Genomic DNA, 20225 nt, shown 5'->3' with positions numbered 1-20225 from the left:
CAATATAAACGTGTTGAACCATATATATTACATCACATGTTACATAGTATAAAATATTGTACAACATTGGGTTACAACATCAAGAAGTGTAATCCAAATGGTATCCCCCCACAGCTGATGATTTAACTTGCAGTTATTGGATTACTGGTTGGCCCACTTAGTTTAGGGACTCCAACTCCAATTCATGCATAATAGTTCAACCATAATAATACCAAAAGAAAACAGGCTGTTAAGGCATATACAATAATAATAAATTATAATGTCTCCCATTTTATTTCCATGGCATAACAATGGTACTATGTTTATGGGGGGGGGTGACATACCCAGACCAACTCCTCTAGTTGAAATCCTAAACCTTGTGCCATAGGGTCATATAATCCCACATCTGACCGCTGGGACTTAGATCTAATGTCCTAAAAAGTCAGACGTAGTTACCACATTGAATGTACTCAAAAGTTCTCTATTTAAAATATAATTGGAATGTGTAATGGTGTAGTATAATACTTCTAAATGCATCCCCAACACAGGGGGGAAAAGAGAGAGCTAAATAGAAATACAGATTAAAAAAAATAGTACTATATAGACAATGATTAGATGTTCCAATTCTACTTACATAAAAGCATGAAATACTGTAATATGGTTCCATCTATGTTGGACATCCACCCTCCAGTATGTCAGATAGATAGGGTTATAGATAAGTTAATTAGCTGCAATATGTTGGCTACAATCCCCCCCCCCCTTTCCCAGACACCTTGGAGGGAGGGGATCTGAATCACCATGTCCCTGTTAGCCGAGTAGAAAAATGACATCCACCTCTCTATTCAAAATGTCATTTAAATATATAATAGTATAGTATATTATAATATAATACATATACATCCCCAACACAGAGGGGAAAAAGAGAGGGCTGAATATAGATTTTAGTGCATTGACCAGGAAATTAACCCGGGTCAACTGCTTGGAAGGCAGCTATGCTCACCACTATACCACATACAGTAGATTTAAAGAATAGTATTAGGCAATAATTAGATGTTCCAATGCTGCTTACATAAAAGCATGAAATACTGTGATTCAAACATGGTTCCATCTGTGCTGGACATCCATCCACCAGTATGTCAGATAGATTTGTGAGATCTTGATCCAGAATGGTCATGGGAGATTTTATAGAGATTATAGTTGTTAATAAAGTGCAATATATGTTGGCTGCAATATCTTAACCCCTCCTTTCCCAGAAACCTGGAAGGGAGGGGATCTGAATCGCCATGTTCCCATTATCTGAATGGGAAAATTGTGTCCACCATGTTATCCCCTATTATCGCACATACGTGGCCATAAACTGCAGCTGAATCGTATCTGGCTCCGGTTAGATGCCATTTTCAGCATCGGAAATATATCACTTCCAGAGACCAGACGGGGCACCATGTTAGAGGATACCATCAATCTTTTACTGAACCACTGCTTTTAAACCATGGTTATCTGTTTAAAATTTTCAAAGCAATTGCATCCCTACAAATACAGAAATTTCATAATGTACAGTCTCCTACCTTTCCTGCTAAAAGCAGCGTAGGGCACGGTTCACCCACTTAGTATGTACTTACCAGTCTCTGGGAATTGAACTGGAATATTCCCTTTACAGAACAGCTTTAATAGGAGTCTGTCACAAAGCAAATACTGTGTGATAAGACTCTGTTGTAATCATTATTTTCTTAAAGTAGTAGGAAAGGCTAATGAAACTCAGGGTTTAAAAAATAGTTTCCCCCTATCATACACATGCTGCATACCAATTGTAAAATAGCTCAGTGGTAATACTTTTTTTTTTTTTCAATCTCCTTTGGTATGGTCATGTGCTCGCTAAGCTCCATTTCCTGGTGAATGGCTGATGCAGCTGTTAGAGTTCTGAAAATGGGGTAGCAATGGAAGCTGGGAACATCACAAAATTTAGGTAATTTTTTTTTACTATCAATGAAAACAGGACAAATAGAGATCATAAATCTCCTTAGCGGGCACACAGACCACAGTAAAAACTGACAAGAGTTCGAATCCCTCTCCACTCTATCCAAAACTAAAAGTTTTGCCTTGAGTTACAGTATACTTTAATGACAAAGAATCACACTTATGAAAGATTCCCCTTAAAGCCAACAGGCAAATATTGGGAAAAAAAAGCAATGCCATATCTTCCTTAAATCACTTAACTTCTTTATGGTTCTGCCGCTTCTGGTGCCCTCCTACCCAGATTTACCATTTTGATTTGTATCCCTCCAAACCAACGACCCCCCTATCCATGATCCTACTCAATGTTACTCAAACAATGGGACTCAGTCAAGTTTTCTGGCTGGCTGATCTCATCCCACCTTCTCTTCTAAGGCATTCCTTACAGCCATATATCTGTCTAATACCCCCACAAATTATTGCTAAAGCTTGGAGACTGCCCCACTTCCATAAAGTTTAAGGATGGATGGCTGACGATCATGGGTACCACGGTTCAGGAAAAACATACCTCTATATTAAACTATACTCATTTAAAATTTCTGTAAACATAATCCCCATGGTTGGACCACAATTGTAAATCACAACCTTGATCATTCATTGCTTTCCCTCTAATGAGATGTGTAGTACGCACTTGCGCTGCCCAACCAAAGGCCCCCTCTCCCGTTTCCACTTCTTCCCATTCTTCATGACCCCTCTTTTTCTCACTTACGCTTTTCCTCACCATGGTGACAAGATTTATCCATATGCTTAGTCGAATGCTGATAGTCTTACGTCCCTTTCTCATTTGCAAATGTAATGTTACAATCTGCCTTGCTTATATCTCTGCAACTTATTTGTTAAGTCACCCTCCATCCAATGTCCACACGGAAAAACTATATTGCCTCGTATCCAAGCTTATACTCCATGCTTGAAAAATCGAATAAAATTATTAGTAACAGAAAAACAACCAATGCAGTAGTGTATTTATTAGAGAATCATTAAATATATTTTTAAATGTACATGGTGTACTTACTATTGGAATCCCCTTTTCGACCTCTGCTCAGACACGGTGTGGACTGGCTTCACTCTGTTTCAGCCAGGCTAACGCATGCTAGCAGTGAATATGATGAGAGATGTAGTGATCAAAAGACCTCATTGGTGTGCTGCTTCTTCTTTTTTTTTTTTTTTTTTTGTCTGCCAACCAGTTGGGAGTGGTTCTATGTCGTGTTTTAGCGGCAATGTAGGTCCCAGACCTGTCTATGCTTATTGGCAGGGTGCCTGGATCCAGAGCTGGGACAAGGGGTGGGCAGGAGGGACGGCTGCCCAGGACGTAGTTGTATACTGCGGGGATGGGGGTACCGCCATTCTGATTATATGTCTGACAGGAGTTGCATTAGTACCCCTGGCAGCCAAGCAGTGGGACCAGTGAGGAGAGTAGTAGAGAGCCAGGAGGATGTGCTCTCGATCTTCTATCTGCCACAGGGGTCTACCACAATGCACAGTCTCAGATCTTGTGATGACTGCACTGGTAATAACGATCCTCCTATTGACATGTGGATTACTTCTGGGGGTAGGATAGCCTAAGCTTGCATAAAATGGAGGGGGCGCAATTCGGCATCTTTGCCCTTGGTGAGTGTTGGATGACCTTGTCCCCAGCATAGCTTGAATTGGATTGTTAAACTAGTTGATGGATTATCCATACACTACAAGGTATAGGTTTGCTAGTTTACTTTCTCAGACACATAGGCTGCATCTGTCCAAGCCTTAGTGCTCTTTTTAATCATATCAAATGTATTTGTTTATATATGACTCTTTTTACATTTCAGTCTTCTCACAAGAGGTTGGGTGTGCTGGCCTGTGGCTTGTTTGTTGACGTTGAAGGAGTTGAGTTTGAGAGCAGACTGGAAACTACCCTTGGGATTATTGAACAGGAAATTGACCCCTTAAAGTTTGAAGATGTGAGTATCTTAAAATCTTCACACGGTTTCAAGAGATCTCTTGCAGATTGTTGTGCAATACTGAGTTTTGGTGTGTTTATTGTAGTTGAAAGAAGAGACAGAAGAAAAGGCAGCTGACAGACTGCTATTCAGCTTACTAACCCTGGTTGCCAAGCTCATCAAGGAGTGCAATATTACACAGCTCGCAAAGCACAGAGAGATTGTACATAAAATATGTGGTAAGACATTTCTTCTACAGTGGCAAGGCAGTAATGAGCCCATCACACTTGGCTTTACAACCTAACTCAGAATGAAAAAGTTTAAAAGTTTGGGGCAAAAGTTGGGATTAAAATAATATTTAAAGGTAAGAAACTGTGGCTACACATTTTTCATATCCAAGTAATTCCCAGAAAGTACATTTTGATGTGACATTTTACATGCTTGCAGTTTAATGGTTTCCTAATTATATTTCATATACAGCTTGCGGTTTCCCCTTCTCTTTATTAGCAATAACAGTCAGCAACACTTCAGAACAATTGTGATTAAAAATAAAGTTTCCTTGATAAGCCACATAAAGGTCATTCTATGTATGATTAGATTAAAGTGGTATTAAAGGTTCAGCTTTAAAAAGAAAAAAAAAAAACATGTATACTTACCTCTGTGTAGTAGTTTTGCACAGCACAGCCCCCCGATGCTCTTCTTCTCAGGTCCCGTGCTGGCACTCATGGCTCCTCCCCCTTGGTCAGTGCCCCCAATAGCCACTTGCCATGGGGGGCACTGGTGCGTGCGTGCTCCCAAGACCTTCTCTGTTTCCATGACACACATAGAGTCGTGGTTCGGCCTCGCTCTCTCCTCATTGACTCACTGACTGTGATTGACAGCCAATGGCTCCCACTGCTGCCTCAGCCAATGAGGAGAGTGAGTTCGGGGACAGCCAAGACTTTCGTGCACATCGCTGGATTGAAACCCCTTTAATATCATATTATCAGAATTCTCTGATTATTTTTGTGTTCAATTCAAAAACATAAAAATCATCAAGTGTGTATTATTTGTTATATCTTAATTTTATAGCACAGGGTTTGTATTCATAAACCATGGATTATATATGCAGGCTACCTTCAGGTGATTGGACACTAGGGAAAAAGTTTGCTAGACCCACATCTACTGCACATTTCTATAACCCCACCCACTCCATTAGAGAGTTGTTTTGCTCAGGTGATGGACCTTTTTTCCTTTTCCCTTTTTTGACCATTTCTATCAAGATAGGACTCCTTATTTCCCTGGGCTGTCTGCCAGATTCCATTTCGGTACCCCTCAGTGTACAGTACCTTGGGAACCAGACCCCACCCAGGCCATACACTATTTGATTTTTTTTTTCCTGTGGACGGAGTGAAAAAAGGTTCCTCCATCTCCATGCTACAAAGCGTGGATGCATAAATATCTTGCTGAGGTAATTGTAGTATGGCAACCACAACTGCATATTATTGTATGGCCATCTTGATTTGCTCCAACATGCTTTCGTTGAATCTGGATATACAGATTTAGCTCAAATACACATATAGAGGAACACAGAGGATTTACAGTGCACTTTTTAAAACCGCATCTAAAAGAAAGGGGTTAATATGAAGCAACTTAAGCAGGGAAGAACATCCAATAACAGTAGCTAGTACTGTATCTTTCTCCAATTTGTGGGGTATTCGTGTTCTAGTCGAGCATAGATGATGGCACATAAGCCAGTGGGTAACTGTTTATAATGTAATGTCTCCTGAATACGTTTGATCTTTTTATTTATTTTTCTAGCTCATACTCAGGCACATTTGAGGTACCCCCACAGTTGGGTCTGGCTGACAGCATCCCAGATTTTTGGATTGTTGTTTTCTCTTCAAAAACCTGAAGACCTTGTGAATAAATGGATGGCCCAAAAGGCAAAGAAGGCTCGGACAGAGGCCTCTGAAGTCTACCTAGTGGAAAATCTGGAGAGCAAGGTGATCAGATACATGGTTCTTTCTCACACACATCTTTTAAAACCGAATTATAGCTAGTTGAAGAGGTTGTAACCCTTAAAAAAAATAAATAAATCCTGGTCCCTTATAGCAGTTTACACAGCACAGTGCTTGTTCTGTCTAATCTGTCCCTGTCTATGCTGTAAAAATCTGGTTGATCCTGCCTGTTCCTGTGTCCTGCCCACAGTAATCATGGCTGCTGATCCATGATACCATGGTCATTATACCTGCCTCTGTCATTCCACTGCTCTCCTCTCTCCCTCCCCTCCCGCTACTATTAATAGCTGGCAGTAAAGTCAGTAAAAGATTCCTGCCAGCCCCTCTGTTGTACTAAGCTGTACTACACTTTGTACATGTTTATATGAAATTATGGCTCTAAATACCTTTTTTTTTTCAGATCTTTTCTGGTCGGTCAAGTGACCTCTGGCCGCTCTCCTCCCCTGATCTAATGGCTAAAGCAGGTGGGACTGAATGGATAGCACAGCAGTCACGTGACCTCCCTGGTGACATCAGAGGGGGATCTCAGCCCCTCCCGCTGTAGCCCTTAGATCGGGGGAGGAGAGCGGCCAAAGGTTATGTGACCAACTACAAAAGCCACATTTTTTTATAAACATTTTTTTCAATGTGTGCAACAAATGCAAAAACGGGTCTGGCAGAGAAAGGGTTAAACCCAAAAGCAAATATTTTTTATATTGAAGCTTACCAATTCTTCAATGTGATTGTTCTATTGGTTTCCTTTTTTAGACTTTCTTTCCTCCATTTTCTTTTGGTGATCCGAAAAGTACATGGATGACTCAAACCACTTAACACTGCCAGGGGTGATTTAAAATTATCATCTTTTATTTATTTTTGGAAAACCTTTATCCCAAATGCATAAAAATTGTTTGCTGTAACTGATTATAAAGTGTGAGCTGGAGTTTAGTTACAATTTGTTAGTGGATCTAAATCTGCTAATACATTTAACACTCCCTCCCCCCCAGACTGACAGTGCTGGTGTGTGTGTCCTATGCTCATTCCTCCAGATTTGTGTCTCCCTGATACAGGAGGTGTTATGGACCAGGTAAAAAAAAGAGAGAAAAAAGCCAAAGGAATGAAAACTGATGCAGCCACCATGGCTAATGATTTTTAAGCTGCAATAAAACACTTTTTTTTTAGGGTTTAATATCTCTTTAAAGACACCGCTGTTGGTTAATTTTTGCCATATTTACAAAAAGATGACCCAAAAAAACTGCCAGCATTTTGCTGCATTGAAAATGTATATGTAGTGCTGCTCTCCAAACAAGCTTAATACAATGCTATCAATATTCTGAATGCTGCATTTTATTGTGCCTTGCATTATGTGTTTGTACTGTTGTGTTGTTATACCTATTGTTTAATCATTCCATTGTATTCACAGATGAAAGATCTTGCTTTCGCTTTTTGCCATCAGCTGCAGTCAAAATTTCTTGACCAGACCCTGGGAGAACAGGTATGTGGAAGAAGGCTTCTACTTTCATAAAGTAGATCTGTTATGAGATAAACATTGTCGTTGATGGCATCTTCCTCTTAAAATGCTAGATGCTTGGCTCTTATATTCACCTTGTTGCTTCATTACAATCACAGACCTGGGCTTATGACATTTCTCTAAATTTCTTAGTTTTGCATACTTGCTGCAAGTCAGAAACTTCAACAATATTGAAGCCACTGCATCAGCATAACAGCCATGTAACTAACATTTCAAAAAGGAGGTTATCAATTGTATCGCCCCTTCTTTCTGTCTCTAATGGTTTTCCTTGTAGTAAAGCAAAAAGTTTATCCTTGTTAGGTATTGTGGTACAGTGGTTATCGGGAGGTTTTTATGCATCTCAGTCTGTTCCGGAACCAGCAATGCATTGATTTGACAAGTCTGGTCTGACTTTTGGTAAAGGTCCCAGGACCATTATTTAGAACCACCAATACTCTAAATGAGAGATCCTAAAGCTCTTTAACCACTTTCAGACCGGACCATTTTGCTGGTAAATGACCAGAGGTCTTTTTACAATTTGGCACTGCGCTGCTTTAACTGGTAATTGCGCGGTCATGCAATGTTGTACCCAAACAAAATTTGCGTCCTTTTCTTCCCACAAATAGAGCTTTCTTTTGATGGTATTTGATTGCCTCTGCGATTTTTTTTTTTTTGCGATATAAACGTAGAAAGACCGAAAATTTTGAAAAAAAATGATATTTTCTAATTTTTGTTATTAGAAAAATCCAATAAACTCAATTTTAGTCATACATTTAGGCCAAATTGTATTCAGCCACATGTCTTTGGTAAAAAAAAAAAGTCAATAATTGTATATTTATTGGTTTGTGCAAAAGTTGTCACATCTACAAACTAAGGTACGTTTTCTGGAATTTACGCAGCTTTTAGTTTACGACTGCCTATCTCATTTCTTGAGGTGCTAAAATGGCAAGGCAGTACAAAACCCCCCCAAATGACCCTATTTTGGAAAGTAGACACCCTAAGGAAATTGATAAGTGGCATGTTGAGCCCATTGAATATTTTATTTTTTTGCCTCAAGCGATTGAATAATGACAAAAAAAATTTTTTTTTTTTTTTTTTTTACACAAAGTTGTCACTAAATGATATATTGCTCACACATGCTATGGGCATATGTGAAATGACACCCCAAAATAAATTCTGCTGCTTCTCCTGAGTACGGGGATACCACATATGTGGGACTTTTTGGGAGCCTAGCCGCGTACGGGGCCCCGAAAACCAAGCACCGCCTTCAGGCTTTCTAAGGGCGTACATTTTTGATTTCACTTCTCACTACCTATTACAGTTTTGAAGGCCATAAAATGCCAAGATGGCACAAAACCCCCACAAATGACCCCATTTTAGAAAGTAGACACCCCAAGCTATTTGCTGAGAGGCATGTTGAGTCCATGGAATATTTTATATTTTGCCACAAGTTGCGGGAAAATTACAAACTTTTTTTTTTTTTCACAAAGTTGTCACTAAATGATATATTGCTCACGCATGCCATGGGCATATGTGAAATGACACCCCAAAATAAATTCTGCTGCTTCTCCTGAGTACGGGGATACCACATATGTGGGACTTTTTGGGAGCCTAGCCGCGTACGGGGCCCCGAAAACCAAGCACCGCCTTCAGGCTTTCTAAGGGCGTAAATTTTTGATTTCACTTCTCACTACCTATTACAGTTTTGAAGGCCATAAAATGCCAAGATGGCACAAAACCCCCACAAATGACCCCATTTTAGAAAGTAGACACCCCAAGCTATTTGCTGAGAGGCATGTTGAGTCCATGGAATATTTTATATTTTGCCACAAGTTGCGGGAAAATGACAAACTTTTTTTTTTTTTTTTTTTTTCACAAAGTTGTCACTAAATGATATATTGCTCACGCATGCCATGGGCATATGTGAAATGACACCCCAAAATAAATTCTGCTGTTTCTCCTGAGTACGGGGATACCACATATGTGGGACTTTTTGGGAGCCTAGCCGCGTACGGGGCCCCGAAAACCAAGCACCGCCTTCAGGCTTTCTAAGGGCGTTACAGTTTTGAAGGCCATAAAATGCCAAGATGGCACAAACCCCCCCCCCAAATGACCCCATTTTGGAAAGTAGACACCCCTAAATTTAGGGGTACACTAGTGAGACTAGGTAATAAATGGCGGGTGCCCTGAAACTATAAAAAAATAACTAACCAACCAGCGTCACCTGTAACAGTTATATGGTGATCACTGGTGAAAGGATTAACTAGGGGGCAATCAGGGGGCTTTATGCGGTAGTATATGGGGGTCCCTGGCGCTATAAAAAGCTGCGGCGAACCTAAATACCTACCTGCCTAACTAGCGTCACCTGTGACACTTAATACAGCGATCAGAAAAACGATCGCTTATTAGGCTGGGTTCACACTGGAGCGATGCGGGAACGCCACGAATCCGCGGCGGGTTCCCGCATCACATGCCTCCCGGCGGCAGTTCACACTGCCCTATGCGAACTGCTGGGAGTGTCAGTGAAATGTTAATGACACCCCCAGATCAGTTCGCATATCGCAGTGCGATCTGCAAACTCGGATCGCATGGTGTGAACACCCATGCGATCCGATTCTGCTGCGGACCAAAAAAAGGGTCCCGTGCGAGTTTGCGGCGGGTGCGACACGAATTCAGCCATACTATCTGTATGGCTGAACTCAAATCGCACAGAGATCGGATGTGATTTGCACTGCAGTGCGGTGCGAATCACATCCGTTCTCATAAACCGCTGCAATGTGAACCCAGCCTTAATGACACTGGCGACGGGGGGTGATCACGGGGTTAAACCTTTATTGGGGGGGTTAGGGGGTACCTTAGAACTAAAGGGGGCTAACCCTAACTGCCCTAACAGTTATTACAGTCACAAATGACACCCGCCGGGTGATCAGGGGGTTAAACCTTTATTAGGTAATAAATGGCGGGTGCCCTGAAACTATAAAAAAATAACTAACCAACCAGCGTCACCTGTAACAGTTATATGGTGATCACTGGTGAAAGGGTTAACTAGGGGGCAATCAGGGGGCTTTATGCGGTAGTATATGGGGGTCCCTGGCGCTATAAAAAGCTGCAGCAAACCTAAATACCTACCTGCCTAACTAGCGTCACCTGTGACACTAATACAGGGATCAGAAAAACGATCGCTTATTAGGCTGGGTTCACACTGGAGCGATGCGGGAACGCCACGAATCCGCGGCGGGTTCCCGCATCGCATGCCTCCCGGCAGCAGTTCACACTGCCCTATGCGAACTGCTGGGAGTGTCAGTGAAATGTTAATGACACCCCCAGATCAGTTCGCATATCGCAGTGCGATCTGCAAACTCGGATCGCATGGTGTGAACACCCATGCGATCCGATTCTGCTGCGGGCCAAAAAAAGGGTCCCGTGCGAATTTGCGGCGGGTGCGATGCGAATTCAGCCATACTATCTGTATGGCTGAACTCGAATCGCACAGAGATCGGATGTGATTTGCACTGCAGTGCTGTGCGAATCACATTCGTTCTCATAAACCGCTGCAATGTGAACCCAGCCTTAGTGACACTGGCGACGGGGGGTGATCACGGGGTTAAACCTTTATTGGGGGGGTTAGGGGGGTACATTAGAACTAAAGGGGGCTAACCCTAACTGCCCTAACAGTTATTACAGTCACAAATGACACCAATGCAAAAAAAAAAAAAAAATGACATTGGTGTCACTGTGACTGGGGGGGCAGGGGTAATTGGGGGGGTGATCGGGGGGGTGTGAGTGTGCCTGGCATGTTCTACTGTGTAGTGTCGTGTTGGTGCAACTCACCGATCCTCTCTCCTCGGTGTCGGAACGAAAAATACCGACACGGAGGAGAGATTACATCACTTCATCTCCTGTGTTTACATTACAGGAGAGGAAGTGATGTCACGGAGCATTTTCATTCGTCGGGAGCGATCGCGAGGGGGTGGCCATGAATGAATGGCCGTCCCCTCGTCCGGGATCGCTCCCGAACGAATACTGATCGCCGCAGGCACCGGGCGGGGGCCCGATCGGGCCCCCGACCCGCGGGCAGGCAAGGACGTACATGTAAGCCCTTATGCCTGCCCGTGCCATTCTGTCGACGTACATCGTCGTGCGGCGGTCGGGAAGTGGTTAATGACCATATTGTAGTCATTGCTGTTTCAGGGATTTTCTCTTTGCAATGGTATAGATGCTACTGTATGTTCATAGTTTCTGTGTATTAGAAAATATATATGTATGAGAGAAAAGAACTATGCGAGCTCAGGGAGTGTGTCTAGGTTAAAATGGCTAAACAGAGATTTATTAGACTCATGGTGATATCACCCAGTGTGCATTGAAACATATCTAACAAATCTAAACAAAATGTAACATATATTAATTTCTATATTATATTTCAACAATATCTAACTTACTCTGATTACATCTGAGTGACCTTGAAGTTTGTAAACTTACTATGTGGAGAATCCCACACATTTACTTTTCTTCAATTCTGTGACACACATATACTATGCCCTATGAGTAGGCACTGATGTGTCATATAACTCACAGAGCCTGCCTCCTGAACTACAGAGGTGCTGAGAGGAGAAGATTCAAGAGGCAGAGTCAGTAGAAGAATCACAGCTTGAATCCAGCATGGTACCATGGGATATGTAGTCCATAGAAATTAAAAGTAAACACAGCAAAGGGGAAGCTGCAAGGTATGTAGGGGATCCAGGAAGTTGAGGAAAACGAAGGACATTAGACCAGCAGGACTCAAAACATGAAAGGAGATTTTGTTATTACAATGCTGATGTTGTAAAATAAACATGTAAGCTGTGTCCATAGGACTCCTTTAAGTGGCAGCACATTCCTACAGTCATGTGAAAGATATTCTTGGTTTAGATGATCAGTCTAGATCTACTCATGGTAGGTTTGAGCTCGCTGTAAGTATAGACCTATTGCTGTCTGATCACAGGTAAATGACAAAACCAAGCCAGTAAAAATAACTGTTAGGCTGTTTTACATAATTAAAAAGATTACTAGTTGCAATTTCTAACATCAAACTTAAACCATCCTGTTTTCTGCCTTGAAGGTGGTAAAGAATTTGCTGTTTGTAGCCAAAGTTATTTACCTCCTCCACCCAGAGGAGGAGAATACAGAAAACCACCAGGAGGAGAAAGATAATGAAAGTGTTCAGCAGGAAGCTTCTGGAGGAGAAGAGGATAATGCTGACACACAGATGGAAGAAAAGAGTGCCACTCTCATGTGGCTTGTGAGAAAATTGTCAATACTAGCCAAGAAAGAAGCTGCTCATACTCCTAAAAATCCTCTAAAAGTGAGTCTGACTCTTTTTATTTTTAGATATATACACATATTTATAAAGAAATAGAAAAACGTGCATAATTTGAAGTATGGATTCTATATAAAATGTACTGTCAGGATAGGCAGGGCCTGCTCAGTCAATGGTCAAAACAATTTGTTGAAAATAGTTGCTTGGATGAACAAAGTGCAGGATTCCGCAATAACCAACCACAAAGTTTGTCTTAGGTAACCTCACTACAGTAAGTTTAAAACTGATTACTTTCTATGCGTTAGCACACTTTGGACATCCTAATTGTTCTTTGCATTGCTTTACATTATGGCCTTTAAAGCACTATTTATCAACTGATCGGGTATAGAGAACCTCAACTGTGACCCTTTAAACCACCAGAGGGCCAGGCATAGTATTTAGTATATGTAATTCTACAGAAGATTGTTAGAGATTACAGAAAAAGGAAATAGTCACAGACTGTGGACATGCTACTGGTATTTTTGTAGACCAGTTTCAGAAGACGGTCAGAGATTATGGACATGTTACATGAGACTGATGGAGATCACTGACCTTACAGCTCTTTTACAAATCAGTGCTTCCACCATTGAATACTGAGGATGCAAAGTCCAAAGGTCCAAAAGCAGTACCAAAAGGTCATAGGTTAGACACTAGGGTTTTAAAGTAGAGGCGATTCCGTTCGCATTGTGCGCTATAGAAGTATTTCATTCATTCATTCAAAGTGTCTAAAGGGAAGAACATTTCAGACTGTTTCTCGATAGTGTCCAGTAATTTATATTCCTGCTGTCACAGCTATTACAGCACAATTGAGTCTGGTTTGTTACTGTGAGTCAGCACTTACAGTGAAACTGCTTACAATGAAAGTGTGATAAGGAGACCAGTGTTCTAGGATGCTATAATGTTGTTTAGTTTTATTGTATGAAAGAATCCTGATCATATACATAAGGGTATTTATGAACCATATTCACATATTATAAGGGTATGTGACAACACAGTGTGATAGAGACACAGGGAACCAGTATTGTCAGTTCCCTGTGACTTATGGTACAGAAGCATGAGTCTCCTAGTCTCTAAGTAACTGAAGAGGAACAGAATTCCCAACCCTCTCTACCATATTCTGTTTCTAATAAGACTTCTAAGGCTCATACTAGATATGGAAAACATGCTTCACTATCAAAACCCTAATATTCAAATGGAGAAAATACTTTTAATATATGCATTTTGTATAGGGTACTTTATTTGCTTTTCAGCTGAATTTATTTTATATATTTACCTTATACCTCTAAATGTGGCTAAGCACTACACCTACTAAGCTTTACCCACTCCTTCGTCCCCACCTTGTTACTGTAAATAAATACAACCACCCTACCTTAATTGAAATTTTGTCATAATAGAAATATATATACCAAAATTGCTGATGTTTTTCTGGAAAGAGTTGCCTGGCTGTCACTGATCTGGAACAATTATGCAGATAAAAAGTTCTGATTTCACTGTTTCAGGTTAGCTACAGATAGACATGTTAGTAGAGCTTTGGACCCAAAAGTAGAAAAAAGATAGGGAGTCCAATAAGCCTTTATTGCACATGACAAGAAGTCAGAAGAGCAAGTCAGAACATATATTTGCTGAAAATGCCGCCCCCCCCCCCCCCCACCCCCCTTCATCAGGGCTTAAAAATAAGATAACATTAGGTAACGGAAAAAAAGAGGATCTAAAAGAGCACATTTTAAAATATCCTAATGTATAATATAAATATGTATGTAATATATATCATGGACATCAATACGACAGATGATGATATTATGATTGCAAAGAGTGGTAAAATAATTAGGAGTCATCAAATATAATGGAATAGTAGGAACAAAATTATAATTATATAATTCTAAGCATTAAAATATACACTGTAAACCAGTATCATATATTATATATCATATACATACAGTATAATTATGTACTTAGAGTAATGGTTTGATAAAAGGTATCCAAAAATAGTTATTCTTAACAGAAGCCATAAAATAGAATATCCATCTTATAATAAAATAATTTATCCCAGTTCATAACATAATAAAATAATTAATGGCGTGACCAGATACATTGGTAAAAAAAAAAATTAACAGCAAGACCTGATGCATCAAAGTATGATGGGTACAGTGATTGCAAAATGATAATGGCATGTCTTAAAAATAGTATTTATGCTATAACCAATGGTGTGTATATATATATATATATATATATATATATATGTGTGTGTGTGTGTGTGTGTGTGTGTGTGTATGTATGTGTATATATATATATATATAGTATATGCTCTGTATTCTAAATGCTGGAGTATTTGTAAAAGATCCTGGACAACCAATTAAAAAATAAAAGTATCTGATATTACTACTTTTATAATATTTGTTAAAAAAGAAAAGCCGCACTGAGAGATACACAATGGCTGTCATTGTTGATCTTTCCTCCTACAAATACTAGTTGTCTGGCTGTAACAGTGGCTTCAGTAGCTTTTGGGTCGGGGACCCAAAGTAAGCAGATCAGAATTCCAGCTTTGCTGGCCGCATAACTGCTCTGGGTCACAGAGTCGCACTCTCTTGAATGTCTCTGGTTTTTGGACGTTGCCCAAAGTCAGTTGTCATACATGTAGCTGTTACTAATTCAGTTTTTTTTTGCCCTGTTCATTCTTACAGAGAACATGTGTGTTTAAATTCCTGGGAGCCATTGCAGTGGATCTGGGAAAAGAGAGAGTGAAGCCTTTTCTGCCATCTATCATTGCTCCGCTCTTCAGAGAACTGAACAGTACCTATTCAGATAACGGTAAAACGCTGGACAAAAAAGATATTCCTGTCTGCCACACCAGATTTACCATGGAGGCTTCTATTGCTGATCTCTTCTTTAGCCTAGGTTCATACTGATGCTGGTTAAAAATCGTGTGAGTTTAGGTGAACTAGCACGATTTCAAACCAGCAATGCAGTCCGACTTCGGGGGCGATTTGACGGACACCTGTGCGGGTTCATGCACAGATGTCTTTTCAAATCACCCCCTAAGTCACCAAAAGTAGTAAAGGAACTACTGTGGGAATTGGTATGGTGTCACACCGATTCGGACAGTGCTATTGCTGGGAATAACCACTGATTTGGCATGCGATTTGACATGTCACATCGCATGCCAAATTGGCCCAATGTGAACGTGGGCTTAAGATTCAGGAGTTCAATCTTTAGCTGGATGCACCTGAGATTACCAGGGGTTATTTATAGACTAATTTGGTTCTAAGATCTGGTGCTTGTTTGTTAAAAGTGGGTCAAATCCAACCCATTGCTGCACAACATACCATACTGAAATATACTCTTATGTAGCACCGTATCAGTATGTATCAGGGTCACTCATTTTTTTTGAAAAAATTTAAATGGAGAAATGAGAATTTCGTTCTATGCACACTGGGCTTAAAAAATGCTGCTTTTACAGGAGTTTTGCTATTTACCAGTAGAAGAAGCTGAATGTTATCCTGTGTCCATGGACATTACGACATTACGGCTCAGCGCAGTACTGAACAGGGTAGTCCAGCACCCAGAACAAGTATCCACATTTTTTCCCCCTCCCCCACCGTTGATACATGCCATAGAATGCGTGTACCACCCTACGTCCGTTTTTTACCCCTTTGCTTCACTGCATCGGGGGCAGCTGTGCCTTCTGCCCACCCCTTGTCCCGTCCTTGTCTCGTCCTTGTGTCAGCATTTAGAGGCAAAAAAAAAAACCTGCTGGTTTGCATTTTTGAGGAGTTTTCTGGCAGAAAAAAAAGCGCTAAACACTCCTATAGGCCTGTACAAAATCACTTTACAACAACTGGCGTTTTTAAGCCCAGTGTGCATGGACCCTAACCCATTGCTAATGCCGTTAATAATAACATCATCTCGAATGCTTTTGTTATAAGATTTAAAATCTTTAATACTTTCATTTATACTGTTAACATGCAGTGACTAGAGTAATAAAATACATAATTACCTTGTTATACCAATAAATTAACATAAATGGAGTAATATGAAAAGATGGCCAATACAATCACATGGTGAACAAAATGCCTGTAGCTGATGTATAAATGAGAAAATATTGTTATGTAAAGTTCATTGTCTTGACTGAAAACTCTGGGTAGCGTCCTATTCTTCTCCACTGAGTGATACAGTATTATAGGAGAAGATGCACTGTGAATTCAAACTAATACAAACACATGTAAGTCAATGGGGGAAATGTATTAAAACCGGAACACGCATAATATGTAGCCTGTTTAGTTAAAGTGTAATTCCAGTCACTAGCTTGGCAACCAATCAGCTTCTATCTTTTATTTCAAAGTTTAAAGCTGTGTTACACCTGAGGAAAAAAAAATAAAAATGAAGTCAGCAGCTACAAATACTGCAGCTGCTGACTTTTAATAAATGGACACTTACCTGTCCAGGTAACCTGCAATGTCGGCACCTTAGCCAGTTTTCAGATCGGCTGTCGGGTGCTGCCGCCTCTGCTATTCGTCATAAGGGAATGCTTTCTAATAGGCCCGATGGAGGGGGAAGGAGGAGGGGGGGGGCTGAACCTCCGAGGGACGATGCCCCTGTGCTATCTCCCACAAGTGGGGAAGGTTACCTGTCAAAAACAGGTGTCTGTCCCTGTGGCACCGGAGGGAGGGAGGAAGCAGATCAGAAGTTCCACTTTTGGGTAGAACTTTGCTTTAAAGTGCAAGTTTAGTCAAACTTATTCTCTGCCACATTCTAAGCCTAATCTATTTAGCCCTGTAAATAAAAAAAATGACTGTACTTAGCTGTTCTACAGCCAATCCGGTCCGGTCCCACGCTGAGCTGTCAGCAGCAGCTTCAGTGTGTAAGTGTGTGCAGGAGGGGCAGCTGACAACAGAAGCCTCATAGTAAGTCTATGGGTGACGTCACTTCCCAGCCATTTCACAGCTGTTGTCGGTTCTCTCCTGCCCACAGCGTCCACTGCTGGAGACCGGACCAGAGCAGCTTCAGAACAGATAAGTATTTATTTTTTGCTGTACAGGGCTAGATCGATTAGGATTAGAATGTGACTGAGAGCAGGTTTAGCGTTAGTTAGGTTTTGACTAAACTTCCACTTTAAGCTATAAATAAACAATAGAAGCAGATTGGTTGCCATGCACAGCTTCACCTGATTCTGTCTGCTCCAGTTGTCATAAATATCTAATAAATATTTAATAAAATATCTCCCAATAAATGCAATAAATGGTCGTTGTTGCCAATGGTAGACAATTCCAGTGGCCATTGAAGGTTAGTCTACACCGGCTACATTTCCTTACATGTTTCTAGTAAAGGAGCATTTCATGCAATACACTAAAAGAGTATCATGAATTTATTTGTAAGTTGCTGTTCAAGTTGGAAATCCTATTTACCTCTGCTTTGTTTGTTTTTTTGTTTTTAGATCCAACATTGAAAAATCTCTCTCAAGAAATCATTGACCTTCTGAAGGGTTTGGTTGGCTTAGAGTGTTTCTCATTGTGTTTTTCTGGTGTACAGAAACAAGCCAATCAGAAGAGAGCCATGAGGAAAAAGCAAAAAGCTCTGCAGGTAATGTTGAATATTGCTAGCTTTTTACCTTACCAGATATACCAGAACATGAAGGCTTATTGGGCTTACATGTATTGTTTCTCATAATTTATGTAAATTATATCCAGAACACAGATTCATTAGAACTGAACACCAGCAGCAGCACCCAGTGTAAATAGACATTTAAGGGAAAACTTCACCCAAAAGGGGAAGTTCCGTTGTTCCGTCTTCTTCCTGTCACTTTTGGACATTCATTTTTTTTTGTGGGGGGAGGGGGCCGATACCTAGTTTTGACAACGTACCTACTCCCACTTCCACTCGGATCTCCTAGGTCAGTGATGGCGAACCTTGGCACCCCAGATGTTTTGGAACTACATGTCCCATGATGCTCAGGCACTCTGCAGTGTAGTGGAGCATCATGGGAAATGTAGTTCCAAAACATCTGGGGTGCCAAGGTTCGCCATCACTGTCCTAGGTGATCCAAACAGAGGTTTGCACCCCACTTTGCTCACAGCCTTCTGGGACATATCACAGGTGGCATGTACCCGGCGGATCACTCACAGCACAGCACAGCACAGCACAGTGCAGCTCGCTCATGTGCAGTGAGAAGCCAGCTGTGAAGTGCAAGCAGTCAGAGCCAGTTTCTTTTAGCAAACATGCAGCCCAGGGGATGACAGCACTGGATCCCTGCACAGGTAAGTGTCGTTTTACTAAAAGACAGCAGCTACAGTATTTGTAGCTGCTGACTTCACATTTTTTTGGGGGGAGACTAAAGATCCTCTTTGGTTCAGCAGGGCCTGCCAAATTTTGATCAGTTGATCACGAGTGCAATGCACAGGCTCATGCAGACTCTTCCTTCAGTTCCTTGTTCGTACTAACTTTTAGTTGGAGAGCTGGAGGAAATCTCAATGAACAAAATCACATGTGGATGAAGCCCCACAGAGCTGTGCCAAATTTAGTCACAGCTGCTACTGGGAAAAGAACCGCCGCCCCACTCTGTCAGAGGAGGGGCAGTTTGGGAGTGGGGGAGTCAGCTTGCAAGCATTTTGCACCTTAAATATCAGTGTAATATACTCTAAAAGGTTGAGTTAGCTTTTACCTTTGGCTGGAGATGGTCTGTAATCTGGTCAAAGTAAGTAAAATCTTACACTTTTTTTTTTCTTAGCCAAACAAACCTGCATTTTATGGTTTGGAAAAATAGATTTATATAGCATATTCTTCACCATTGTTTGGGTAAGATTTTGGTAATAGCTAAAATACAACTTTGTGGAGTGCATGGGGAAACCAAAGCATTTGTTGAAGTACAACACTGGCACTGGAGTGGTCCCAGGTGCTGTAGTACTTGACTTGATTATTGCTGTAGATGTAATAGTATACATTTCTGTTGGTTTTAGGCTGTGGCCAACCCTGATGTGGCAGCCAGGAAGAAACTCAAGAAACACAAAAACAAAATTGAGGCAAAAAAGAGGAAGATTGAGTTTTTACGACCAGGATACAAAGCAAAGAAACCTCGCAGCCATGCTCTCAAAGACTTGGCAATGGTGGAATAAAACTGTATATGCTGTTTCATCATGTAACAATCATTGTTGTACAGTAGGGTGCAATACTCAATTTTTCGTGTACAGTTTAATGCATTGTCTTTTGTTTTCTAATTAAAGTGTTTTCTAATTAACTTGCATGTGTTAGTTACTTTTTGTCTTTCACCTTTAGAAAATGTTGTGACCAATTAGACTGAGTGGAAAAACTAAGGCATATTTTATATGAAATATTGTCAAGGCTACAGTTATGAAGATTAATTAGATAAACTGTATTCCATTTAAATTACCGGTAGCAGAATCGTTGTTTCAGTTATACCAATTCCACCTTTTTTTGGACCTGTTGCACTTGTATAGCCACATGGTCACTTGCTGTATTCATTCTCAATATAGCTTCTGCAAAGTGAC

At 40.8% G+C, this 20225-nt stretch overlaps 1 protein-coding gene across 1 annotated transcript in view; it reads left to right on the top strand.

Moving 5' to 3' along the window:
• UTP20 (UTP20 small subunit processome component) overlaps positions 1 to 19954 on the top strand; it is a 134727-nt gene extending 114773 nt beyond the window's left edge. The window contains exons 55-62 of the mRNA XM_077472259.1: positions 3795 to 3926; positions 4012 to 4144; positions 5706 to 5890; positions 7305 to 7376; positions 12490 to 12732; positions 15408 to 15534; positions 18158 to 18303; positions 19677 to 19954. Of these exons, the coding sequence (XP_077328385.1) occupies positions 3795 to 3926; positions 4012 to 4144; positions 5706 to 5890; positions 7305 to 7376; positions 12490 to 12732; positions 15408 to 15534; positions 18158 to 18303; positions 19677 to 19832 (1194 nt within the window). The 3' untranslated portion in view covers positions 19833 to 19954. The remainder of the gene's footprint in view (positions 1 to 3794; positions 3927 to 4011; positions 4145 to 5705; positions 5891 to 7304; positions 7377 to 12489; positions 12733 to 15407; positions 15535 to 18157; positions 18304 to 19676) is intronic.
• Positions 19955 to 20225: the final 271 nt, after the last annotated feature.

The sequence above is a fragment of the Lithobates pipiens genome, unplaced genomic scaffold (assembly GCF_037356315.1).
Source record: "Lithobates pipiens isolate NorthernLeopardFrog02 unplaced genomic scaffold, aLitPip1_a1.2 Scaffold_8, whole genome shotgun sequence".
In the NCBI taxonomy this organism is placed as follows: domain Eukaryota; kingdom Metazoa; phylum Chordata; class Amphibia; order Anura; family Ranidae; genus Lithobates; species Lithobates pipiens.
This window is presented reverse-complemented; position numbering and strand designations above follow the sequence as displayed.